Below are 27,388 nucleotides of genomic sequence, written 5' to 3' on the forward strand. Positions count from 1 at the left end.
GACTACATCTCACAGATTTAACATTATTTCTCATCAACACCTACTCTGTCCTTACATTTCCTGGTTGGCTGCATGAGGGAGCAGGACAGCTCAGGGCTGAGATCCCTATTACACAGCCTATTGTCAGAGAGTTTTTTGCTCTCTAATTAGGGGCATCATTATAAGCCACTTCATAACTATGCTTTCAAGAGCAGAATTACTACAGATGAAGTTATTTCAAAATCTACCCCAGCAGAAAAAGGTCTAACCTAGCGACCAAAGGTTACACCAGATACAAAGACAATACCAAATAGGTTAGGCTCTCAAAGGCCTTACATTTTCCTAGGGAAAATGACATTGTACCCGATGAGCTGGAGACTTCACTAGTCTTAACTTTCTCAGTACCTGTGCAACTCCCATGCTGTTTATATGCAGGTTTTAGTTCCTCACCATCAATACACAACAGGCCTATTTCCTTTTCTAATTATCCATTTCATAGCTGATTCATTTTATGCACTTCCTGGACTCACGCAACTCTAAATGCACCCCAATTATGCCCACCTCATTTTTTTAAAACCTATTTTCCTCCAAATTAATCCATATTAATATATAATTAATATGACTAATATAATTACATCAAATTACATTATAATGTAACTAATTAGTATTACTTTCTATATAAATAATATATTCATTTCTATCTCAATTTCTCTTTCCAAGGATATAATTAGAACTATAGAGTCAAGTTCTCTTACTTTCTAGACCCAGAAAGGGACAAAAACTTCAGCTATAGCAACATTTGTGCATTGCCAAAATGCCTCAGGCTCTGCAAAATTGGGAATAAGGCCACAGAGCTTATGGGTAAAATGGAGTTAGCAGCCCAACCATCAAAGTTTTTGAGAGACAGATAAAAAAGAAAGCTAGGAACCCAATAAAAACGGTAGTGTGATTTTATAAATGTAGAATACACGTATAAGAGAAATACATCAATATGTACAATAAATGGTGGCTGAGGAAGCTGCTGGCTTTGGCCCTAGGCTGCCTGAGCCAGATGGGCCCGGCCTGCCACAACTCTGGGCCTCCCGCCCGAGGCCAGGTTGGAAAGGGGTGGGGGCAGGGAGGGCCAACTCCTCTCCAAGGCACCTACTGCACCAGGAGGTATAGAATAAATCTGGTACCTTACCTTGGAAAAAGGGCCGCAGTTTGCTCATGGAAGTGGGAGTCAGAGGGCTGAAGCTTTTCAGTTATTCTGAAGTGGTGCAGTTTTCTTAAGCAAACCTAAAATTCAAGATAGGCTCAAAATGTTCCAATATAGCAATCGTGTTGGAACAGATTCACCTCTTAACGTTATAGCAGAACTGACTATATGCAATGGCAAATTCTGGGATCCCTGTAGCCTTAAAATTAAAAATGAAAGCAGGTGAGGGCTGTGGGAGAAAAAAAAAAAACCTTCCTTAAAGCAGCAATGTCTAAAATAGGGCTGAGTCTTCTTGGGGGACCATGGCTATGATTTGTGATCAAGTAGGTTCCACTAAAACTGCAGCGAGGAATATTTGCCTCTGAACACTCCAGTCCCACTTCCCTATAACCCACCTCCACCACCATTTTTGTTTTGGGTTGGACAGACTGAGTTGCACTATTAAATAGACAAATGCACACATATATGTGCATAGACAAACATGTATATACACATCCATATAAGTATATGCATATATATGTATTTGTGTATATATGAGATAATTTTATAAATTTATATATATATTGGTCTTTTTAATAGATTTTTTATTGATATGCAAACACAATCAAAAAAGTTTGGATATCACTGTGTTGGAAGAACCAATATTTTCCAAGAAACCCTCTTGAGCTAAACTATCTATCAGGGGTAGAGAACCTACAGCCTCAAGGTCACTTGTGGTCCTCTAGATCCTCAAGTGCATGCAGCCCTTTGACTGAATCCAACCTTCACAGAACAAATCTCCTTAAAAAAAGGATTTGTTCTGTAAAACTTGGACTCAGTCAAAAGGCCGCATTCAAGGACAAAGAAGGTCACAAGTTTCCCACCCCTGAACCCCTTCTCTAAGCAACACATATTTTATTGACACCATTAAATCTTTTCAAAACCCCAGTTTACTCTGCAAACAACAAAATTTCAGAGGTAACTATCTAGCTTTCTATTAAAGAAAGAATCAACAACCAACCACTAGGGGGCTCAAGAGAGCCTTTTTCAGTGGTTGTTCATGGGCAGCACATGTACCGTTTTCATTCATTTGCCCTTTGTGGATTTTTATTAGTTTTCATTTCCCTTAGCACTTTACATTAATATTTCTTTAGATTGCTCATAATATTCTTATGAAGTTGGGCAGCTCCACTCACTTTATAGCCAAGGAAATTGATTAATAGAATCAATTAAGTAACTTCCTTAGCTAAAGCAATTAGGCCATGGAGGCCAGACTAGAATCACAGTATGTCTGAGCCAGAAGGGACAGCTAGAGAGCAAATCCAACCATCCTTTTACAGATGAGGAAACAGACACTGAGAGGCATTGATCGTTATTTTAGGCAGAGCCGTAGTGAGAAGCAATGGACTCCTGGTCTCAATGGTGGATCATTTGCTTAATTAGCCCTTCTCAAAATTCTTTAAGCCAGAGCAGGACTGCTCATGCACAAGGTTTGCTTGTGAACTTGTCTCTTGATATGAGATGGGAGAAGTTACCAATATGCCCTTGTTAAAAGGAGAAAAAGTCAAGAAGAATTTTAATCTTTGGCACACGTGAACTCATAAAAAAGGAGAAATACTTCACCATTTGAAACTAGAGGTATCTCTCTGCCGGGGAGATGGCATGATGGGAGTTAAAGTTCTGCAGGTCAGAAGTGAACCTCATAAATTGCTCTTCCAGAGGAGTGCAAGCATGGCATTCTTTCACTGTGCCTACAGGGTATTTATGATCATTTTGTTTTACTAAGCACTGAAGCTGGGGCAGTAGTTTCCAGGGAGGAAATGGGATGGCAGGTGGATTAAGAGGGAGATTAGAACTGGGGAGTTGAGCACAGAGGTGCTCTAGCCTGAGGGGCCACTGCCTGAGATTTGAGGCACACTGTCTGCTTTCAGTCACCAGAATGGGACAATGATTATTTGGGAGAAGAATTAGCTGACTGTGAAGTAAGGTCTCCCCTTTCCTTCCTGGCTTCTCTGCCAAAATGGGACAGAAGCCGATTTCAAAGGTTATGTTGCTATGAAGAGTTGCTTTTCTAATTTATTTTTAAATAGTCTGAATGGTTAGAAAAATCTGACTGATGTCGATCTCCTGTTGGCGTATCTGTGGAGAGAGGAAGGACACTGGAAGACAGGGATATTCAAAAAGCCACAGAGTTCGAGCCCTTGTCTTGGGAGTACTAGACTTTTCCTGGAAGGAAGCAGAGACAAACTGATAGAGAATATTATGGTTTTGATTTATTGATTTCAGAAGATCTTCCCAAAAGTTAGAAAATAAACTGAGTCTGGGGTGTTTTGTTTTGTTTTGTTTTTTATTTTGCCCTAGGATAAAAGTCAATGCACTATTTTGCTGACTGGGACAACTTAAGGCTGCTGACCTCACCCCTTCCTTCTTCCCCCTCTCCCCACCTGTCATGCATGTAAGTCAACATCTAGAAAAGATTTGGTCAAAGGAGACAAACAAATAGTAACATAAATTACATTATTTATTCGTTACTCCCTTAAGGCTAGCGATACTTGTACAAGGAGCCAAGAGCTAAGTCCCGACTGAAGAACAAATGAAATCAAAAGACTTTTTATACATTTTACAACCATCCCAATTCAGGATGACCATGTCACAAAACTTTATGCCTTCCATTTGTTATAGAAAGAAGTTCCTTGGTTGACAACAAATGGAGCAGGGTCTATTTACATTTTATGGTCTCAGTATGTCTGTTTTTCTCTCAAGATACGGGGGAATCCTGTCTCAGGCCTCTGAAGTTGCATCGAAAAGCAAAGGAAAGCAGTTTGTTTATTTCAGATTTCGACCACAATATGATATTTACTGATTATCAATGTACATGCAGAAAAAGCTCTTTACTACAGTACAGTCAAGGACAGTGACCAAATAGAGTAGGAACTGAGAAAAGGTGTGGCTGGACCAGGCCAGCAAAGCTTATATTCCAAAGGTGGGGACCAAGGGAGAAAGTATTTTTTTTAACCATTTTGACTTTATCTCCTACCCCCAAGGTATAGAAGGCTACATAGATTTTTTTTTTATTTTTTGCTTTTTGGAGGGGGAAGGCAGAGCAATTGGGGTTAAGTGAATTGCCCAAGGTCACATGGCTAGTTTTGTGTTAAGTGTTTGAGGCTGGATTTGAACTCTGGTCTTCCTGACTCCAGGGCGGTGCTCTATTCACTACACCACCTAGCCACCCCCAAACAGATTTTTTTTAAAGTACCTAGATAAACTCTCTGTCTAAAACTACTTATTTCCATATAAAATCAGCTGCAGAAACTGAACTGGAAAGATCTGATTTTAGCTTCATTACTGGTCACAGCACAGGTATTTGGCCTCACTCACACCAAGGACCTGAAATTCTTCAGAATCTTGAGATGCTAATGAAACAAGGCACTCTAGCTATATAGCAACATTATGTATGTGTGGGGGAGGGAGGGGTGTGTGTGTGTGTGTGTACTATATATGTATACATAGGCACTAGGTGGCAGCATTAAGTATTATTTCAAAAGAAGTTAATATTTGAGGGGGAAAATATGTGTGTGTATTCCCAATAAACTAAAATAGCTGCTGTTTAGCTATTTTAGTAGTATAAAAAGCTGACTTGCTGAATTTTATTCTCATCTACCTTATATTGTTAAAACTTATCACAGGTGTTTGTCATATTTACCTGTAAATAGACAGCTTTTGTACATTGAATCAGCCCTTCAGGTGCAAAATTTCTTCGTTCATTATGAGTAGCCCCCTATGCACAGGACAGAGGGCCATTCTGAGGATTTCAAGTTGAATAGTAAATGCCCTTGTTCTCTACCTACCCAGCATTAGACTTGAGCAGGGCCTCAGATTTGTGAAATATATTGTCTTCAGTGGTCAACTGCTTCCTCATTCTGTACCCTCCTCCCTTCTCAGCTCCCTCCACCTGTTCCTTCTGATGCCCTCAGGCTGCCCATCCCATGAAACATGGTATGGTCTGGGCCTGTCGGCCATATGAAGACAAAGGATCAGAATGGGAAGGGACTTGAGGTCATCTAGCGCAACCAAAATCCAGGGTAAGGAAAGGAAACAAGCATTAAGTATCTCCTATGTTAGTGTTACATGCTTTTACAGATATTATCTCATTTGATCTTCACAACAAACCTGGAAGGTAGGTGCTAATATTAAACCCCAATTGAGACAAGGGAGGCAGACAGAAGTTGTGACTTGTCGAGGGTCACTCAGTAATAAGTGTCAGAGGTGAGATTTTAACTCAGGTTTTCCTCACTCTAGGCCCAGTGCCCTATCCACTGTGTCACCTAGTCCACATACAACCTCCTTGATAGCAGACCCACAACTTCTCTGGTGCAGCCCATTCCACTTTCAGACACCACTAATTATTAAAAGGATTTTTCTTTCATTAAACCAAATCTGCCTCTCTGTGATGTCTGCCCATTGGTTTTAGCTCTGCCCATTGGGGTCGAGCAAAACAATCCTATTATCTCTTCTACTTGACAGCCCTTCAGATATTTGATGATAAGATAGCTATCATCTCCCCCTTTAAATTTCCTCTGCAATTAGAACAATATTTGAGGGGGAAAATGTGTGTGTGTGTGTGTTCCCAATGAACTAAAATAGTTGCTGTTCAGCTATTTTAGTAGTATAAAAAGTTGACTTGCTGAATCTTATTCTCATCTATCATATCATTAGGACGTATTGTGTTTGTTTCGATTAGGTGAGCCTGGGCCTTGGAAGGAAGTAGCCTTTTCCACTTTCCCCCCTTTCCTGAATAGGAGAAGGTACATCTATTCTAAGATGTTGTGTCCAGGTTTGGAGGTGACCCTGTGCATTCTAAAGGTACTGGATCCAAATGCAGGTGTATTGATTGCCAACGGATAGAACTTCTACACCAAAGAAGAAGGCCATCAAGATGTAGTCAAGTCCTGGCTTGGCTATTCATAAGACAGATTTTTTTTTTCTTAACTTACTTAGCTTACTTACTATGCTTACTTAGCATTCTGGGAAACTGCTTTATGTTTTGATGAGGTTCAAGTATCAACCTCTCCGGAGAATATGGCAGTAGTTATAAGTTACCAAAGCCTGTTTTAAACCTTGCAATTAATGTATGCTTGTGTTTATTGTTTAGAAAGAAAAAGAAGCTCCATCTTTTTTAAGTAGAGGCAGCCTTCTTCCCCACCCCACCCTGCTGCCCCCACCCAGGACTTAACCCCCTCTAGATTACAGGTGTGGATCCAATGAGACGGGTCACCCAGAAGAGACAGGAGGTGGCCACACACCCCTTGGGCCCTGTAGCAGTTATTACAGTTATCTCTCCCACATCTCCACTTTCGCCATCATGGTTTTGGTATATCACAGGTTGTTATAAGAAATTAAAATGGGAATTTTAGGGGAGTTTTGGGGAAGCCGCAGATGACATGCAAAAGCCAGCAGACAACACAGAAAAAGTTTAGAAGCTCAGAAATGCATAAAATATATGTACAATATTGTATAATATCGACCCAAATTTTAGAATAAGGTACTGTAAACACCCCAGAAAAGAAAAAGAAAAAATTCAGACTTCTCTGGTACAAAGTGAGGGCCAAAAAATTTTATGTGGATTTTCTAAATCAAGAGAGTACCATGCTCCTACCCCCCAAGATGTGGGAGGTATAACTATATATCTCTGCTACAAGCAAAACTTTTTTCTTATAACCTGAAAGGGCATCTGCTCAAACATACATAGGATCCTTTCCATTCCACTTGTTACCCATTCCCCCGTGGTTTACATTTCCTGATTTATGTTCACCATATCCCTTATCAATACCTCTTACAGAAGATGAAAAACTAGAGAAATTCTATGAGGAATTTGATAAAATTCTCCAAACCATGTCAACATACTCCTTGATATTTGGTGATTTCAGTATGAAAGTGTGTCCAGGGCAAAATGATGAGCAGTATGGTGGAAAATATGGTCCAATCTTGCTTTTCATTAAATCATTCCTTTGATGACATTTTTGACTCCATTTCCCCTTTATAACTCCTTCTCTATGATGTGTTGTATCCTGCTTATTCCTACCTTGCATCTCTCCTTTGTCCTTTGGATGAATTTCAATTTCAGTTCTTTGGACATTTTAGTGCACCATGACTCAGAGCTATATAACAACCTTGGAAGACTATCACCAGAAGGTTGATAGACTTCTGGTTTAGGGCCTGTATCTTAATAGACAGGAAATGACTGATTATTGGACTGAAAGTCATTTCAGACTCTGTGTATAGTCAGACCATTGTCTAATTAGAGCAAAGTTGAAAATCAACACCATACTAAAAGGAAAGGAATGGTGTGGCATCACTGTATAATTGTGAGAATTACAACATGAGCTATTCAAAACACTTACTAAGACCAATTTTAATTAATATAAAAAATAAAGCCACAATGAGGAGGCTTTAAAAAAAACACACTTTAAAATTGCTTGGGTCAGTGTCTAGGCCTAGCCAAGAGACATGGCAGTCATGAACAACACCAATTTAGAGTATTAACTCATTTACAAAATGACACAGAAAAGGTTGGTAGAAGGTTATAAGCAACATCACCTCACAAAACAGCAAAGAGCAGAGAAAAAGAAACAAATTGGCAGAGAACTCATGAGCCCCACATACACTGCATTATCCCAAAAGCCTGATGTGTTCTTTGTGAATGTAGACTTAGCCCTCAAGGTGATACAGGACGTATAGACCAGACCAAGCAACCACCACAATGTGTGCTGGGTATGGCACACTTTGGAGCATACTGAATGGCTGATTTCCAAGATAATCCAAAGAGGGCAAGATCTCAAATGAGAAGAAAAAATAAAATCACTTTTACGTTCCTGTACTAGACCTCATTGGATTTTACTTACCAGAGGATTACTGAACAAAGTTATGTCTGTGATTACATCATGCAGTTTTGTGTTATGTGCTCACATGCATAGGAAATATCTTCTAGGAAGCTTTCAGGATTCATTTTTCTCTGTGACACATCAAATTTTTTCTTATAAGTGATAATAAATAATACAAGAGCTTATATTTTCTACGTTTTAGCGCTAAATATTTTTCAATGTGATGCTGTAGTCAATTGTTGAAAATGCTTTGCAAAGGGCTGCTAATTGTCTTCTCTTACTTTTATCAAAGATACACATAAAGATTTCATAAACATGGTAAAGTGAGGACTAGTTATTGATGTCCCTCCCTGCACTGGAATAGGCCATTGGTTGGTTCATAGATCTTGGGTAGGGACTGCAGATTGACCCAGAGAATAAGGCTATTTGAGACAGAGGAAAGAGCACTGGCTTTGAAGGCTCAGGACTGCTTTAATTCTTCCCTCTATTCTTGGAAAACCACTTATTCAACCTCTCTGGGTCTCAGTTTTCTCATCTGTAAAATGAGGGGATTAAGCTAGATGGCTTTTGAATTTCCTTCCAGTTCCAATCTTATGATCCTATGATCTATAGATATATAATTAATTTTAAAAATGAAAACAACTAATATTTATGGAAGAAAGAGATGGAAGGTACCTTGGAAAGAGGTTGGAGGGAGCCTGTTAAAAAGATGTAGCTTCCAAAGAACTCAATGAAATGGACCAGAAGTAATTGAGGATTATTGGAATGGACCTGGGGAGAAGTAGGGTTAATTTGAATTGGGATAAATGTTCATGAAAAAGCAGTAGGAGTATGCAGCTTGCATCTAGGGCAGTAATGTTGGAAGGCAGGTATGGGGGAACTAATGTAATGGGAAATACACTAGAATAGCATTTGATAGTAGGGGAAGATTTATCAATAGGCAGGAATTAGTGAGTGGAGGACCTTATGGAATTCACCAGTCCCCAAAATTCCAAATACAATCTAGCAGGTTTATATTTCAGAGGGTCTCTGCACCAAGTCTCACTCCCAGGAGTTGTGATGCCACATTAACTCTATTTCTTTATACAAAATGAGAAGAGGAGGGGGTAGATTCTATAGTGTCTTCAATTATAAGCTGAACATGCTCTCTAAGGATTCTTTCGGTTCTAACATTTCTTTGCTTCTAATTCTATGAAAGCTTTCAAATTTGCAAACATTTAACTTACCTCTGCTAGTAACAATTTAAAATAATATTGCTTGTTTCATTGTTTTTGTACCTGAGCTAAAAAAAAGAAAAAAAAACTCAGGAACCCCTGAATTTTCTCTACCAATTCAGGTTAGCACTTCCTGTGAAGTTCAGTCTTACAGAGTTGCCTAGAACCCTGACAAAGTTGTGACTTGTCCAGGATGCAACCATCAGAGGCAGCATTTGAACCCAGCAAACAGCAGCTATTAAATGTTTAATGCTTAATTCCGCAGCTAAGCTACAGCCAGTGAACAACCTAAATCAGCTAATTCAACCTCTCAAAAGTGGCCTGCTAAATTTTCATTTATTTATGACCTCTCAGACTAACAATTTCTCTAAACACAATACTCAGGGATCTGAACCAAAGACTCACTTGGGTAAACTGCCCAAAGGAACCCATTGGCTGGAGAAATGATTGGAGACACCAAAGGATCAGGGCCCTAGCAGCATAGAAACCTAAGTGTAGTGGCTTGGAGGAAAGGTCAGGCAGGAAAGGAAGGGCAGTGGGCCTGGATTTCCAACACATATAAATGCATATAACCTTCCATACAAGCAATTCTACATGTCACCATGTGCCCCTCAAAACCAGTCCTCTTGCTATGTTTGGCATGCATGTCATAAGTTGTTGACCCTTAGCCTAGACATAACTTGTTCAAGATACAGGCCCACAGAAAGATCATTCAAAATACCCAGAATAGCCACAGTTTGGTAGCATGATATCACAAAAAAGTAGATAATAACTTCATATATCTTCTTTCCATTGACAAAAGTTCATCTGAAAAGCCTGATGGTTATAAACATGATCCTGAGAAGAAACTGGTGTTATAAATTTGTATAAGTTATTACCTTTACCTCTGAAATAAGATAGGGCCTTTTCCCCTTCCTGACTAAATCACAGGCACAAGAGAAATGAGGGGAATTAGAGCACTGACTATATCAGAGGATGAGAGTGGCATGTAGAGACATCCAAGGGTCAGGACCCAGGTAAACTTCCAATATTCTCAATAGACAGAAAAGGGCAAGTGGCCCAGGCACTAATCAGTGGCAGAAGTGGATCTTGGGATAAGTGTAGGAAATACCAATTGGGAACCAATCAAAACTCTCATTTCCATTAGCTGGAACCATTATCATATGCTCTAAGTGATAGAGTTTACCATTCAATTGACACTAACTGTAAATGTATACTTTTTTTTAATAGACCTGAAATTTTATCAGTATAGGGAACTCCCTCTACCAATACAGATCAGCAACTAGACTGCAATTCATAATCTTGGAGGACTGTCTGAGACACCAAGATTAGGTGACTGGTCCAGGGTCACACACAGATAGCTATTAGTCAATAGCAGGACTTGAACCCAGGTGGTCCTATGTCCCAAAAATGGCCTTCTTCTTTCCCCTATATCAGTGCTATGAAACTCAAATAGAAAGGATCCCTGCCTGATGCAAACTGACTTCTAAAACTAGAGTGTGTTGTATCATATATTTTGTTAAATATTTCCCAATTACATTTTAATCTTCTGGCCTCCCTCTGGCTGGGGGGTTTAACACCTCTGTCCTACACCACAACACCTGTCAGCAACAGCATTACAGGCAAAACATACCAGAGCTTTAGACCAAACACCTGTGGAAGAGGGAAAAGGTTCACTCATAACCTAAATGAGTACAGCTGGGAGTAGAAATCCAGAAACAAACTGAAGTTACCTAGTAATCCAAGTTGATGAGGAAGGAGTAATAAAACCATTACATTTGGGGGGGTTTTCCTTCTATTTGTGTACTCATGGGACCTGGGTTTTCAGAGTGTCTTTTTTTTGCTTTAAAAAGCACAGCTAAATGAAATACCAAGTTTCATCCGAGCCATTCATTCCAGCTACCTCCCTCACTAAATATTTGTGTAGTTCAATGTGTTCATTTCGCCTCTTTCAATCTATTATGATAGGATTTAGTGTCAGGGACTCACTCATGGGGCACTTACAGCCTTTTACCCTTTGTTATCTCTTCCTGTGTCCCTGTTTTATCACCCAGGTCTAGTTGCCAATTATTGATCTGAGGCCAATACACAGGAGGGGTTTGGTAAGCATTGGCTGGTTGACTGATCTGTAGAAATTTCTTGTTCTTCAGGAAGAAGGAAAGAAAAAATGGTATGAGAACACACTGAAGGAGAAGCTGGAGAACTGAAACAAAATATATAGGATTAGTCTCCCACCTCTATATTTAAGATAATTAAGTGAGCCTGTTGCTAAAGTCAATTATTTGTTGTTCCACTTACAAGTGTGGCATCATGAAAAAAAAAAAGCAGCTAGATTTGGAGTCAAGGAACCTGGGTTCAAATCCCAGCTGAGTTGGGCGATCCAGGACAAATTACTTAACCTAGGTGTGTCTTCATTTCTAAAAGGAGTACAAGGATCTCTAAGTTCTCTTCTGAATTCTTTGATTGTTGACTCTGGGTCCATAAAATGATTCACACCCAGTGTGTGATAAAGCAAGTACTTTCTTTAGCTGACAGCAGATTTTTCTCAATCATCTAACTCTGCCCCTTTTTCATCTCAGCACCTGGAAGATCCAAGGTACAACTGTTTCCAGGGACTTGTAGAGGGAACTTAAGAGTTTGAGTTGTCCTCAAAGTTCAAAATCTATTTCTATAAGCAAGTTACCCAGAATACTCTTCATGTTAGTGTGTTGTGTGTTAATTGTCTCAACACAAACCTCAATAAATAGCTTGAGTCGTCCAGTATTGGAGCAGCTAATCACAAGCTTCTTCGTACACAGTCATTTGCATTTTTTTTTCAATTAAAAGCATTTATTTTCTCTCCTTCCCACTTCCTGACCCCTACTGAAATAAGAAAAACAAAACCCTTGTAAAAAAAAGTTCGGTCAAGCAAAACAATTTTCAGGATTAGCCCAGTCCAAAAATAACAGCAGCTACCCAAGCTCTTTACAATTATCCCAAGATCCCAAGATCAAATCTTGACAACAACCCAAGGAAGTTGGCGTTATTTGTCCTGCTATTAGCCCATCCCTGCCTTGCACACCTGAAATATGGTGCAGAGGAGGTATTTCATATGCTTATTATGGCTCTGTGATGGTTTCTGATGTGATCAATCATTAGTCAAATAGATCTCTGCCTGCTACAAAATGACTTTGAAAATTACAGTTTGTTGTATCTTACATTTTGTTAAACATTTCCCCATTATATTTTAATCTGGTTCTGGCCTCCCACTGGGGTTTGACACCACACCACCTGTCAGCAACTTTATTATAGGCAAAATATACCAGAGCTTTAGACTCTAAGTTCATTTGGTGTTTCCACCCCACCAAGAAGTTGTGGCATGTGCGGTGGCCACATGGTAAAACCATCTCAGCAAATGGGCTAAACCAGGTTGAGGGTAATGGACAGGCTTCAAACCTGTCAATGAGGTAGGGGGGTGTCTACCCGAAACATCTGAAGGCTTCCCCTGGCAGAATGGGGGTGGGGAGGGGAAATGAGAACAATTTGCTCCAAAGGCCACAAAGGTAGTTGAAGCTCTACTTCGGAGCACATAGAGCTTGGTCAGACAACAAAGATGCCAAGGTCATCCACTACATCCTGGGTCATCACCAGTTATCTTTTGTCCTGCCACTGGACTTTGATAACTCTGAAAGAGAAAGGCTGCAACTCAGCCTCACTTAAATCCAATTCACATGCTAATGGAGATGTCCTCTTCAAAAATGGAAGAACACATATGGTGTTATTCACCTTTCTACAGATTGGGAAACTGAGGCAGACAGCAGTAAAGCAACTTACCCAGGATCACACAGCTTTTAAAGAAATCGGGTCTTTCTGACTTTAGGTCCAGTTCTCTATCCACTATGCTATCTAGCTGCCTCTAGGAATAATATTCTAAAGATGAATGTACAAAGTTCGTTTCTTTTAGCCTTTAAAAATTTTTTTTTAATTAAAAAGTATTTATTTTCTCTACCTTGGACTTGCTTTCTTCTAAGAGAGTTTAAATAATATAGAAGACTTGGGGGTGTTTTTTTTTTGTTCTAATTATCTTAAAAGAAGAAAAGAGATTGGGGCAGCCAGGTAGCACAGCGAGTAAGAGCCACCGGCTCCAGTGTTGAGAAGACCTGGAGATCAAATCCGGGCTCAGACCCTTAGCACCCACCCAGAAACACCTGGCCGTGTAACCTTGAGCAAGTTACTTAGCCCCGATTGCTTTAAAAAAAAAAGGGGGGGGGGTAGATTTTATTTTTAATGACCAGTAATCACCATTTTTTTCTAGTTACTATTCAGTCTTTGTAGCCACCAAGGAATTCTTCCAATCCCCAACCTCTCCTGCTCTGAGGTTTAACTGAATCCTTGAATTTAAAAAAGATGGCAATAAGAGAGTTCATTTTAGTTTTAAGGTAACATTTGTAATCACAAGAAAAAGGTTGGCAAATTATCCTCTCCTGTTACACTAAGTTTCTATATCACCCAAGAGTGAAAATTTGTAAGATATGAGTTCATTAAATATTCCCGGGACTAATTCCAAAGCTTATCACGCTGTAGAAAAGCAGTAATTCATTACTTATTTACCACTTCCTGGCATTCCTACACACCTAGATGCCAGTCAATAAAAATAACTGGGAAAAATCCTAGCAAGTGTCAAACCCACAATGCCCTTAATTGCTGGTAGTGGTGGAAAAAAACTAAAGGGGAAAAATTGTTTTCCTGAGACTGAAAGATGCTTGTGAACTCTAGATCCCCATGGGTTGCACCCCTTTTGCACACTACTGAGATCTGCAGCTTGTCCTCAGACCACAGGGCTGAAGGTATTTCACACATTAGGTGGTCTGAAAAAGGAAGAGATAATAATGCTGACAGCTATTCAAAATGTACAAGACACTGTGCTTCCTGCTGGGGGTGGAAGAGTAAAAAAAATGTCAGTCCCCATTCAGAAGAAACTTATAATCTACCAAGAGATATGACATATTCAGGATTGTTAAATATTCAGTGTGGATATTTACACTTTAGAAATCAGCAAATGCTACAAATCAGTGCTTGTTTTATTGATTTTCTAACCCTAAAAAAGTGATGGAAAAAATGTCAATGCTGAAGATAAAACTTAAGTGTGTCCAATGTATTTTTTTCTGTAAAGTCTTTTCTAAATAAACATTTACCAGCATACCCCTAAATACAAGCTAAACAGTCCTGTAATGGAAAGAGACAGGAGCTGGAAGGAGACAAAAGGTGTAAAGGCCAAAGCTGCTAATCCATGTACAAGGATCCTTGCAGCCTGCATGCTGAATAAGCGTAAATATGGGGTTATTTTATGGTATTTATAATTATTTGGTTAAATACTTCCCAATTACATCTTAAATCTGGTTCTGCCCCACTTGGGAATATGATAGGCCCTGTGTTCCCATCTGGTATAGTAGACGGGGCATTAGACTACTACTAGTGTTAGGACAATCTGGGTTTGAATCTTGCCTCACACATTTACAAGCTGTGTGGTCCTGGGGAAGTCACTTAATCTCTGTGCACGAGATGTAGAACAAGGGAATTGTATTCAATGGTCTCTGAGGTCCCTTCCAGCTCTAAATCTGTGATGCCATGTGAAATCCAAATTGCTCTAAGGAAATGTGAGAGGAGGTGAGACCACTCATTTGGGGAAAGAAGGGGACATCTTATCAGAGCAACTAGCTTCACAGGTGAGGTGGCACCTGAACTGAGCCTTGAAGAGGATTCTGAAAAGCAGAGATCAAAGCTGGGAGGGACCTCAAAGACCCTTTGGCCTAACCTCCTTGTTTTGCAAATGAGGAAACTGAGGCCCAGAAAGGTAAAGTCATTTGTCTTTAGCCCAGTACCTAGGACATAGGAGTCAATTATTGTTTATTGATTGACTGCCCAAGGTAGCATAAGTCAGCATCAGAGGTGGGATTGGAACCCTCATCCTCTGATGCCAGAACCAAGGCCCCTTCCATTGGAAATTGTGAAAGACTGCAAGAATATGCAGAAGTAGGAAGGTTGGTCTGCTGATTTCAGGGGAACTACTAATAATCAAACTTGGCTGGTACAGAGGGTGCATACTGAATTCTAAATTCTTCTTCATTCCTGTGTCCTTAGATTCACCTTCATCAAGTAATACCAAATGTTTTTCAATAAAAAAAATTATTGGAAACTTTCTAAAGCACTTCTCAGATAAAATTTTTTAAATTTTATTTCAGAATTATGAAATCATTATATTTTAATGCACTAAAATGTAATTGATTCAAAGGTAAATTTGCCAAGTCTGTAGACATTATCCCCACCCCAGAAAACTACAATTAGATTATGTCCTGTGAATAAAATGGGGATATTACTGAAAAAAAGACAATCGCATCACCTTAGATTTGTGAAATGTGCTATAGCTTACAAAGCATTTTCACATGTACATTTCCCTTGATTTTCATAATAATAAGGCAGGTATCTTCAGAAACATTAAAAGATCTTTCCTGTTCCCCACCCCAACCCCTCAAAAGCACTTTTATTGTCCTGCCCAAATAACTGAAATCCTCAATACCCTGGGTGAAAGAACTGAAAGCTCCTATTAATAAATAAATCTATAATGTGACAAGGGCTATCTACTAAGACATTAATACATCTTACTTAGCATGACGCAGTACAGGCTCCTCAGTCACCTAGCAAGAGCCTGAAAGAATGGAAAACCAGTTCAGTCTAAAAGCCTAATTTGGGAGCATAGAGAAGGTGAGGCATTGGAGGGAGTGGAAGCAAATGTGAAGAATGTTGTTACAATCCAGTCATTTTCAGTTGTGTTTGGATCTTCGTGATCCCATTTGATGTTTTCTTGGCAAAGATACTGGAGGAGTTTGCCATTTCCTCCTCCAGCTCATTTTACAGATGAGAAAACTGAGGCAAATAGGGTTAAGAGTGACTTTCCTGGGGTCACACAGCTAGTAAGTGTCTGAGGTCAAATTTGAACTCAGGAAGATCAGTCTTTCTGAAGCCAGGCCCAGTGTTCTATCCAACTGTGCCACCTAAGCTGCCCAAAGAATGTATTATAAAGCAAATTTAACTCACAACCTGAACTACCTTTTAAATTCAAGCCATTTCTTTTCTGTACAACAGACACAGTTGTATAGTTCAAGCATGTAGTAGATTTTTATTAAGCATAACTTTGGTTCTAAGTATTCCACCCTCATTTCTGTAATACTTTCAGTTAAAAACAATTATATAAGAGCAAATACAAAAAATATTAAATTATGAAAACAAACCCATTAAGGCTCCCTTTATATATATTATATACACTCAAACAAGTCAAGGTTTTTCAGAATAGAAGAATAAAGTCATAGTGTAGCTTAGAAAGCAACACAAATTTGTTACCATGCTATCAAAATGGGAGACAACAAAATTTTCAAATATTTTAAGAGGACATAAAAACAGTTTAACTAAAATGCTGGACCATTGCAAAATCAGAAAGTGGCTCAATAAACAGAACTTCTCAGAAGACTTCTACAAATTCTAACCAAGTCATATAGCTTTTTGATCTTAAGGGAGATTTTGCTTGCCATGTTTTGACTCAGGTTTATAGGCTAGGCCTATCAGGATCCTAAGATGAACTCTAACTATATATTCTACTTGTTTTGTAACAACAAACCTTACTTTCATAATATATTTACAGGGTTGTTTTAAAGAGGCATTTTGTCTATCAGGCTGAAAACCACTCAGCACACTTGCTAGTGAGTTTGGGAGGAAAATACCAATCCACTATCACTCTTTTCTGTCATTCCTCCCCACCACCAGAGACGAATAAGTTTCAAGCAGACTAAAGACTATGAGGGATAGTATGACCCTTTTAAAGGACTGTGCTGAGCAGGCAAAGCAGATGGGTATCTCTTCAATTTGAATAGCTCAAGATATCTGTCAAAGGGAAGATGTACCACAAATGTAGGGATCTAAAGATCTAAGATCTTGCTGAATAAAAGAGTTGTGGACTTATCCTAAATCTTGGTATTATAAATCACTCCATCAACACCACACACAAAAGGAAGAAATCCTAGTCGATATGAAATTAGAAATGTACTCTTGAGATGATCAATCACCATACTTCCATACATACTTCTCAAAAGGAGTAGAGAAATAGGAGGAAAATCTCAACCATCACCATTTCATTTTACAAAGACAAAACTAACAGGATAAAATAACATTTCTGCCTGATAATCACACTTGTATTTTGTAGCAATAATCCTCACTGATGAACTGACAATCTATTTCAAATATAATTTCCTGTAACATGTTCTTTATCTTTATGTATTTGTGCTATGCTACTCAATCGAGGATTTGAAATCTGGTCCTACAAAATATCCCCCAATGATGCCAATTTCCATCATGGTTTTCAAGGCCTTCAGATGGCTTCGAGGTTGAATTTTATATATTAAGTCAGGCAAAAACAGTGTCTTGCCCAAAGAAGTCACTGGCTCTATATCCTAGACAGAGAAGAATATTGAAGCTACACTTTTCCCAATTCCATATCCCAAATTTTATCCACTATGGGAGGATTTGCATAAATATTTAGCTATTATTTATAATTGGGAATTTGCTTCTCAACAGTGCTCTGGCTAGCAAGAGGAATCTTAGCGGTCTCTCCCTTAATGTTGGCTTTTCCTGAGAGAGGGAATTTAGTAGTCATTATCACTGAGACAGTGGTAACATGTTGCCTTCACAGGAAAAAAAAACCAGTAAAGGCATGTGTGTGATCATTAATCAAAAATTTTCAGAGCTTCAGTTCTAACATTCAAAATGTACAAATGAAAGAAAATCTTCTAAAAGTTAAGTCTCCTTGAGACCAGTTCACACTTGCATCACACATTAAGCTAAAATATCCTGCTACAGAGCTCCCACTTTGGATTCTCCTCATGTGGCTAAGAGCAGACTAAAGAAATGAAAGGATCTTGACCTCTACTTGTAACACTGAACTTGGGTCTACAAACTCCCAACACTTTGCCTCAACAAATGAGCTGGAAAGAACAAAAAAAAATTACTGAGAGGGACAACTATGCTACCAAACCATCAGAGAATATGTCAAATACCCTTCTTTGGGTTGGAATGTTAACCAAATAATATACTGCTGCTCAAAAACAGAAATGACTGAAAAAATGAAAAAATTCCTACATTATATATATTATGGTTTTCCTAAAAGTGGGTTCAGAGTTCAGGTTTTAAAACTTCCTCACTGCTTCCTAATTCTGTAATTTCAGGTCAACTAAGATACAACCTGTACTGACCATTCAATACAAATGAACATCTTCCCACACTTACGTTTTAAGATTTAGCCCATGCTAAGACTTTCCGGCTTTCAAAACCAGAATCACAGTTATAAAGAGTAACAGATTAAGCACATTTTTGCATAAGCTAAATTCTTTAAAAGATAACCAAGAATTAGAAAAATAATAATTTTTAAAAGAAGAAAAAATAAAAATGCTATGTCCCCACTACAGTTAGGTTGGAAGAAACCAAGTAGTGCAACACTTAAAGATACTCCAGTGTCCTCATCCTTTCTTTTGAGTCTCTGAAGTCAAGTCTGTTATACCAACAATAAGCTGCTTATCTGCTGGTCAACATATTTCATTTGGCGAATCTGAACGCAGCTATCATAGTTAATTTATCCCCCCAGATTCAAGAAAAAAATGATAAACAAAATAACCCCTTTTAAAAATTAAAACTTCTGCTGGCTGGCATTTTCTCAAAAACAGATGTCTCTCCATGCTACTATTGGCTCAAGAGGAAGCAGCACTGGAGATGATCCTACAGGAACGTCCTCTCTGCAGCAAGGGGCTAGAATCCAGCAAGTTTCTGTACAGTGTATGCCTAAGAATCCTGGACTTCTGCCATTTCTTGGCCTGTTCTTCTCAGGTTTCCTTTCACCTTCACAAATTCTGGAGCATTTTCCTGCTCCTCTTGAATCTTCTGTTTCTCAAGTTCAAGCTTAAATGAGAGTCACAAACAGAAAAAAATATGATATTTAGAACAAGTTTTTCAGAACACTCATCCCTTTCTAGCAGTCACTACCTACATCAGCCAAACTCCAACTTTTTTCCTACTATCCTCTACTTTAGCAAGATGAAAAGAAAAAAGCCATGATCCCATTTTAGAGATCAAGTAATACTACTGACCAGTAACACTAATATGTGTATATGCATCTAGATAAACACACACTTCTCCCTCACACTGCTACTTAAAAAAAAAAAAAACAAGTAGTAAAGAATTATCCATGAACAAATTGTTTGAAATCTCAATTTTCTGCCCCCCCCCCCAAAAAAAAGCTTTCCCCATTCACCCATCCTTCCCAGAACAAAAATACACCAGGCAAAGAGATATAGTAGAAAGAGTCCCCTGTCTTGGAGGTCAGAAGACTGGCCTGCCTCTGGCTCTGCCATTTAATGATCTTATGTCCCTGGTCAAACCATTTACCCTGTCTATGAGCCTGTCTCTCTTCCAGTATAATTATGAGGGAAAATGTTTAGCAAATAAAAGTACTATGGACAGTTCTTGCTTTATGGAAGCAGATCATTTTGAAGTCTAAAGTTATTTGTATGTAATGCTACAGGATGCAAGAAAGGGAGGGAAGAAAGAAAAAGAAAAGTGCCCTGGAACATAATTCAAGAACACACAGAGACTGGGGACAAAGAAGTGAGAGGAAAAGGAGGAACACACAGGGGTCAGGGTGAGCCACATACGGGCCTGGCCAGAACCAAGAGGACAAACATGCAAGGGGACAGACACCTGCGGGCCAAACATGGACAAAGACAGGAGAGGATGGGGAATATGTAGTGGGTGGGGACAGATATTTAGTACACGAGTTCAGCCAAATGGAAATCATACATGGGGGCAGGTGGATGGAGCAGGGCAAAGGTCTATTCTCTCGCTTTGGAGGTCTCAAGCCAAGCCCCCATCCAGTGGCAGCAATGTGTATTCTTGAAGGTTTGTTTTTTGGTGGAGGGGTGGGAGACAGCAGAGCACCAAGCTTGTGGCAGAAGTGGAGAGCATAGTACTGTAAAGTTAACACGAGTGTTTTTTTGGAATGAGGATTTCTTTCGGAATTCTTTATGTAAGGTCAAATTTACATAATACAAATTTACAATAAAGTGGAAATTGTAGATGTATTTATATATACTGTCTGTAGAGGTATATTATTTTGTCCAAAGCACTTGTTTTTATTGTCATTGGTGATATTTTTATTTGGAACTTGTGATTCTTTAATGTTGGCGAACTCCAAACACAGAAACAAGTTATAAAACAAGAATGGTAACTGAGGTCTTAAAAAGTGCTGGGGCCTCCAGAGGTTACTTGCCTTTCCAAGGTCACTCAGTGTGATCATGACTAGATCTGAACCCAGGTCTTCCTGACTCCCAGACTAGACATCTCCATCCACTATTATGCCATGCTGCTTCTCTCTATGTAAATATCTACTGTCTTATCTGAGAAGACTGAGCTTATTTTGTGACTTGTGAGCTCTATTTCCCATACGAATTGGAAATTCAGAAACAATTTCCACAAGTCTTCCCTTGTACCTCTCCCACAGCCACCCTCTTGCTTCTGGTGTTTTCTAAGAATATCTTTGATCTTCCTCTTTCTACTTCTATCTCCAACTCCATATTCTTGTCCCTACATCATATGCCTTTCCTCCACTTTATTGAATTTCACTCCACCCATTTCCTTAAATGAATATATTTCTTCTACTGCAGAGCTCTTGTACGTTTGTCAGCTAGGCTCCAACTTTCTTCTGTCTCACCAAGCAGACAATATTTGCATTCCACCACTGCTCACTCACCTGCTCCAACTTTTGCTGCCGTTTCAGTAGTTCTATCTCCAAATCAGATTTCTTTTTTTGGGCTTCCTCTTCCTTCTGTTGCTTTATCACTTGGTCTCGTTTTCTCTTCTCCATCACCTTCTGTAGCTCTGGTTTATTCTGAGGTGCAAGACCCCTTCAAAAGCAAACACATTTCTAGTTTAGCAAGAACACCATTTTTTTTTAAAAGATCCACAGTTCACCAAAACCATCCACAGGAGTGCCAGAGGAGTATTGTGGTTAGAAAGCCTGGCATTCCAACCCAACTGATGAATAACCAGAAGATATGGGCTCAAGTTCTATCTCTGCCATTCACTCCTTGTGTGACCTTGACCTTGGACAATCATTTCTTCCTCCAGGCTTCAGTTTCTTCATTTACAAAATGAAGAGACTGATTTAGATCAGGGTTCTGAATGTTTTTGTGTCATGGATCCCTCAGCAGTCTGGTGAAACCTAGAAATCCCTTCTTAGAAAAGATGCTTTAGAATTCATAAATATAGAGAATTACAAAGGAAATTAATTATGTTGATATAAAAATATAACTTTTTCCCCAACCAACTTCAAAGACTACTTGAAATCTATTCATGAACCTTCTTGATGGTCCACAGACACCAGTTTAAGAATTTCTGGTCTAGATTAGATGATCTTTTGAGATCCTTCCAGCTCTAGAATCCTATGGCGCTCACTTGCCAACTAACAATACTTTTCTTTAGTTTAGTAAAATTGCTTCACAAGGTGGCAGCCTAGGAAGGGTCAGCACCTCTCCCAGTGAAGAGAGAATAGAGCACCGGCCTTGAAGTCAGGAGGACCTGAGTTCAAATCTGGCCTCAGACACTTAACATTGACTAGCCGGGTGACCGTGGGCAAGTCACTTAACCCCAATTGTCCTGCCTTCTCACCTCCAAAAAAAAAAAAAGAAATAGTCCTTGCCTTTAACATTGTATACTACAACAAAGTTGTACAAAGTAATTTTGGGAGATAAAAGGACACGTAACTTGGGTGGAATAGGGTATTAGAAATCAGGAAAGGCCTCACATAGTATTTCTAAGTATTCCTAATAAGTAGCATCATCAATTTGTAAACTAGTGTAAAATTCCAAGGATAAAGGGTAGCTTGTTAAAAATCAAGTAACAAAAATGGAGTGATCCTGGTATGGGCATTAAACAACACGTTTAGTCTCAATAATCGAAATACATTTTGATCACATGTCCACAGTATCTTGCTCATTTAAAAAAGGGAAAAAGGTAAAGGAATCATAGTTTCATACATTAAATTTTTTATAACTCAGTTACCTCAATGTAGGCTGTCTATATTTTATGGATCAAAGTATAGCAATATTATTCTTTTAAAAATTTATTAAATGACTACCAAATTATTTTAGTAAGTACCCCTGCTTAATGACTGTGTTTATGATTAGTAATATAGCAATATAATAAGTTATACTACTAACTGCTTCAAAATTTTAAGGTTACAAAATTTAACTGCTTGCATTATCTAAAATTTAGGCCTCATTTTCCTATCCTACTAGCCTTAATATACTTCTACAATTATCAAGTTTCCTGGATTATGCAAAACCCATTAAATAGAGCCAGCGATCCACAAAGGTGACAGTCTCCTCAATATATGAACAGTTTAAACATTATGTTGTATTCAATTTCTGCTTAAAGCTTTTACATAATAGCACCAGTAATATAAAATATTTATTAACAAAATGCTCAGAAAAAATGATGCTCACACAGTATTTCAAATATACTAAAAGTTGCAAGATTCTAATTAATGCTTCATTAAAATGAATTGCTTTTAATTTTCTGTTCATGTACACGAAAAGTCTAAAGTTCTGTATTTTAGTTCTCTAAATCAAAGAGAGCTTGTGAGTTTTTAACTACAGTCCTGACCAAAAGAAGGAAAATCCATCCTTCTTAGATTACTTTAACAAGGGTATGGATTACTGGGTGGGGAAAGAAAAAGCAATGTTTCTGAAAATTAAAGTGAAGGGGGAAAATACATAAATAAATGTTTTCTTAAAGCCTAGGCAAAAAAGCAATCATTAGTAGCACTATTATCCAAGTATAAACAAAGCTAACCCACTTAAATCAAACAGGAAAACAAACAGCTATGCCAGTTGCTTCAGAAAAAACTGAAAATGTAAAAAAAAAAAAATCAGTGTGATTCTAGATGCTGGAAATCCTGGTGGCAGCATATTCATTTTAGAAAATTAAATATCTTCAAGCCTTCTTCCTGAAGGCAACTCTTCCATGATCCTTTAATAATTCAGGACAGAAATAAGATAATCAAAATGGAATAGAGAACACAGCACACAGGCTACAGACAAGAAAGCTTCTTTCAAAGGTCACCATCAAACATATGCAGAAGAACTTTGGTGGCTGCATACTTTAACATACATATATTAAGGTAAATTTTATTAATAATATAAATTAATGTAAATTTTCTTTTAATTTCCTCTGTTTCTGTTGGTTATTTCTTTTAATTTCCACCAAGAACAAGTACAGGTATTCAAATATATAAAAAAGAGCATAAACAAGGGAAAATAAGCATGGAAAAGAAACAAAACACTGAATGTTTGTATATTTTGTCTATAAACTTTTGACTAGCTCCAAATATTGGCACTGACATAATGCTAACCTTATCCTTGGTTCTCTAATCCTTTTTGTGTCCACAAGTCATTTGTTGCTGTGATTGCTGTCTCACTACAATCAATACTGATTTCTTTTCATTCTGCTTTATTTATACACTACATCACATCTTGTATATCTTCCCATATTTCTTCAAATTCTTCATTTTAATTATTTTTTATGGCCCAATATAGTTATTTAATTTGCTTAGTCATATCTCAGACTCTAGAAATCTAGTTTGTTTCATGGTTTTTGCTATTGGAGGGAAAAACAGTGCTGTGAGGATTATATCTGGAAAGATGTTTTTCTTTTTCCTATCTGTAATCCCTAAATAGTGTGATCACTGGGACAAAGATTATAACAATTTAAAAATTCGTACTGCCTAACTCCATACAGATTTCGTTAAAAGTTTGGACCAATTCTCAGCTCCTTCAAAAGAATAATAGTGTGCCTACTGATGATGTAGAACTTTAATACTAACCCAAAGTATCCTGGTTTTTGACTGTGAAAAACATTCAATTCCCCATATTTTTGCCCCAGTCTGACTTCTAGGTTTAGCATTTAGATGTTCAGTTCTTTCAGGGAAATTTTTTAATCTTGACTTTGCTGATTTGATTTGCAACTGTGCAAAATGGTTGTTCCAGTTTGTATGGATTCCACATTGGGCAAAAAATCCTTTAAAACAATATAGGCATGAATCTCAAAGAACACAAATGAATAGATAAGTGGATAACCAACAGAAACAGAGGAAATAACCACATTAATGAAGTGGCATAATACTCTCTTAAGTACTGACGTATAATCTGTATGGATACAAAAGTAAGTGCCTCTGTCCTGCACTGCTTATCAATTTTTATCCTTCAAGTCAGATATTATTTCCTGTTTTTGATATAAAATACCCATGAAACCTTTTCCAGGTATACTAGGGTGAAAACTTAAGAGCTTCCACTTGCTAAAAGATGATGATGATGATGATGATGATGACACACACATACACACACACGTTTTTGCTCTGTTTAGCATTTTATTTTTTTCCCAATTACACGTCAAAACATTTTTTTACATTTGTTTTTAAAATTTTGAGTTTCAAACTCTCTCCCTCCCTGCTCACCCCTCTCATTGAGAAAGAACACAATTTAATAGGTTATACATGTATAGATACACATACAAACATATTTATATAAGTCATAAAACAAAATATAAAAAAAAACCAAGAAAGTTTACCAGAAAGTATGCTTCGATCTTTATTGGACTCTATCAGTTCTTTCCCTGAGGATGTATAGCATTTTTCATAAGTCCTTCAGAGTTGTCTTAGATCACTGTACTGTGGAGCTAAGTCATTCACAGTTGATCATGATCCACTTAAAGACAACAAGAATTCACTGCCTGTTATATGCTAGAAAATGCTTTTTGGAAGTAAAGGTGACCAAATATACATCATGTCACTTTTTTACATGCCATTCAGTTCACCCACAGGAAAAATGTCTCCAGAACATATTAAACAAGGGGATGAACACTTTATACAAGCTAAGTTAAATCTTGCTAGTTTTTTTCCCCACTAAAAAATGGTGATACTTTTTCAAAATGGAAGAAAAAAGTTGATAGTTAAATATTGAGCCCTCAATTTTATACACAGGCAGACACAGATACACAATTATCTCAGGATATTATCTCATTTGATCCTTATAATAACCCTTCAATGTGGCTGCTATTATCATCCCTATTTTGTAGATAAGGAAACTGCAGCAAACTGAGGCTAAATGATTAGCCCAGAGTCACACAGTTAGTGCATGTCTGAGACTAGATTTGAACTTAAGTCTTCCTGATTCCAGACCCAGTGCTCTATCCACTGTGGCCCATACGTGTCTCTGAAAAACCAAATCCAAATGGACATAGCCAGTGTTCTTTGGGAGAGGAAGCCTCCGTAAACCTGACTATCTAGTGTTCTCCTAAAAACTGAATCATTCTATCTGCCAGATTGCCCATTATGAAACAGATGAAGGATATATATATAAAGAGAGAGAGAGAGAGAGAGAGAGAGAGTGAGTCTCTTAACCCACATTAAACTGTAACCAGATCACAAATTCAAAGGACTGATCCAAAACTTGGCTGGGACCCAGAAGATACAATATACTAGTATACCTTTAACATCAAATATGACTTCCCTGAAATTAATAATCCACATAAAATTGAGACTGCTTATAATAAGCAGATGCTATGATATCAGATAAGGCAGTAATAACTACCTTGAGGAACATAGTTTCTAGAAAGCATTTGAGTTTTGTGGAGGGGAGAGAAATCCCCTTTTTACTCAGATAAAGAAACTGACAACTTTCCACAAAATAATGAAAGCAAGGACTATCGGGTAAATTTTATACAAGAGGAACCAGTGTGGCTGAATGGGTAAAGATTCTGAAATAAATTACTAGTAATGTCACTCCCTCTCTCTGGGTCTGGTTTTTTTTTTTTTTTTTGCTTTTTGGAGGGGGGAAGGTAGGGCAATGGCTAGTTTTTGTGTTAAGTGTCTGAGGCCAGATTTGAACTCTGGTCCTCCTGACTCCAGGACCAGTGCTTTATTCACTGCACCACCTAGCCGCCCCCTGGGTCTGTTTTCTTGTCTATGAAATGAATACCCTGGACTAAATTATCTTATCTCCATAGTCTCTTCCAGCACAAAATCCTATAATTCTAAGACTTTTCAGCCAAATTGGCATCATCCAGACAACAACCACCACCAAAAAACTACCCTATTAGGAACTGCTAGGTGATGATATATTAGCAATGGAGAAATATTTGCATCCTCTCAACAGTTTTGAGAAGCTGGAGTCAAGCTAGTGAGTGAAAGGTAAACTAGAGACAGAAGCAAAGGTGAGAAGGAAGGGGAAAATGCAAGCACAAGTTTTAGATATTATGCTTATGGTACAAAAGGTATATGTACCTAGGGGTATACTTTAATTTGTGTAATTTTCTGTGTACATGTAAAAGCAATCTGATTCTAAGTACATTTGGAAGAAAGGCGACAATTTGATACCTCTCCCATCTGTGTTTGGTTTTTCAGACACAGCTAAGGGGCACAGTGAATAGAGCACTGGGCCTGGAGTCAAGACCTGAATTCACATCGAGCCTCAGACATGTACTAAGTACGTGACTCTGGACTAGCAATTTAACCGCTGGTTTGTGGCAGTTTCATGATCTACAAAATCAGGATGATAACAGGACCCACAATGAAGGGTTATTAAAAGGATCAAATGAGACAATAATTGTAAAGTGCTTAGCACAGTACCAGGCACACAGTGAGCAGCTATCAGCATCATCATTACTATTATTTTGTTTCTGTCTTGATTAATGTTAACCTTAAGTGATTCTACTTTTTTTTTTCTTTTCAGTGTGAGCTAGGACTATCAGAAAGACAAACTTAAGAAATAGTTAAGATTGCCCCCACAATCCTTTTAGGTTTTTTAGACACTGATAAATTTTTTGCAGTTTTAAAGACAAGTAATTCTGATAGCTGAAGCCCCACCTCAGACAACAAACAGATGTGTGATCCTAAACAATTCATTCAGCACCGACTTTCATTTTCCTTATCTGTAAAATAGGGATAATAATACCTACAGTTACAACCTAATAGGCTTGTTTTGTTACAAATAATGAATATAAAGTGC

At 38.2% G+C, this 27,388-nt stretch overlaps 1 protein-coding gene across 7 annotated transcripts in view; it reads right to left on the reverse strand.

Annotated features, from left to right (window-relative positions):
• Positions 1-16,379: 16,379 nt before the first annotated feature.
• Positions 16,380-27,388, reverse strand: part of FAM107B (family with sequence similarity 107 member B) — a 311,107-nt gene continuing 300,098 nt past the window's right edge. For all 7 annotated transcript variants that reach the window (XM_069106440.1, XM_069106444.1, XM_069106445.1 and 4 more), the window contains 2 exons: positions 21,076-21,229; positions 16,380-19,229 (listed from right to left, as the gene is read on the reverse strand). In XM_069106440.1, coding sequence (XP_068962541.1) covers positions 19,113-19,229; positions 21,076-21,229 — 271 coding nt within the window. In that variant the 3' untranslated portion in view covers positions 16,380-19,112. The remainder of the gene's footprint in view (positions 19,230-21,075; positions 21,230-27,388) is intronic.

Source organism: Petaurus breviceps, unplaced genomic scaffold (genome assembly GCF_028583685.1).
Source record: "Petaurus breviceps papuanus isolate PSGF00001 unplaced genomic scaffold, PetGlider_PUasm1.0 79, whole genome shotgun sequence".
Lineage (NCBI taxonomy): Eukaryota > Metazoa > Chordata > Mammalia > Diprotodontia > Petauridae > Petaurus > Petaurus breviceps.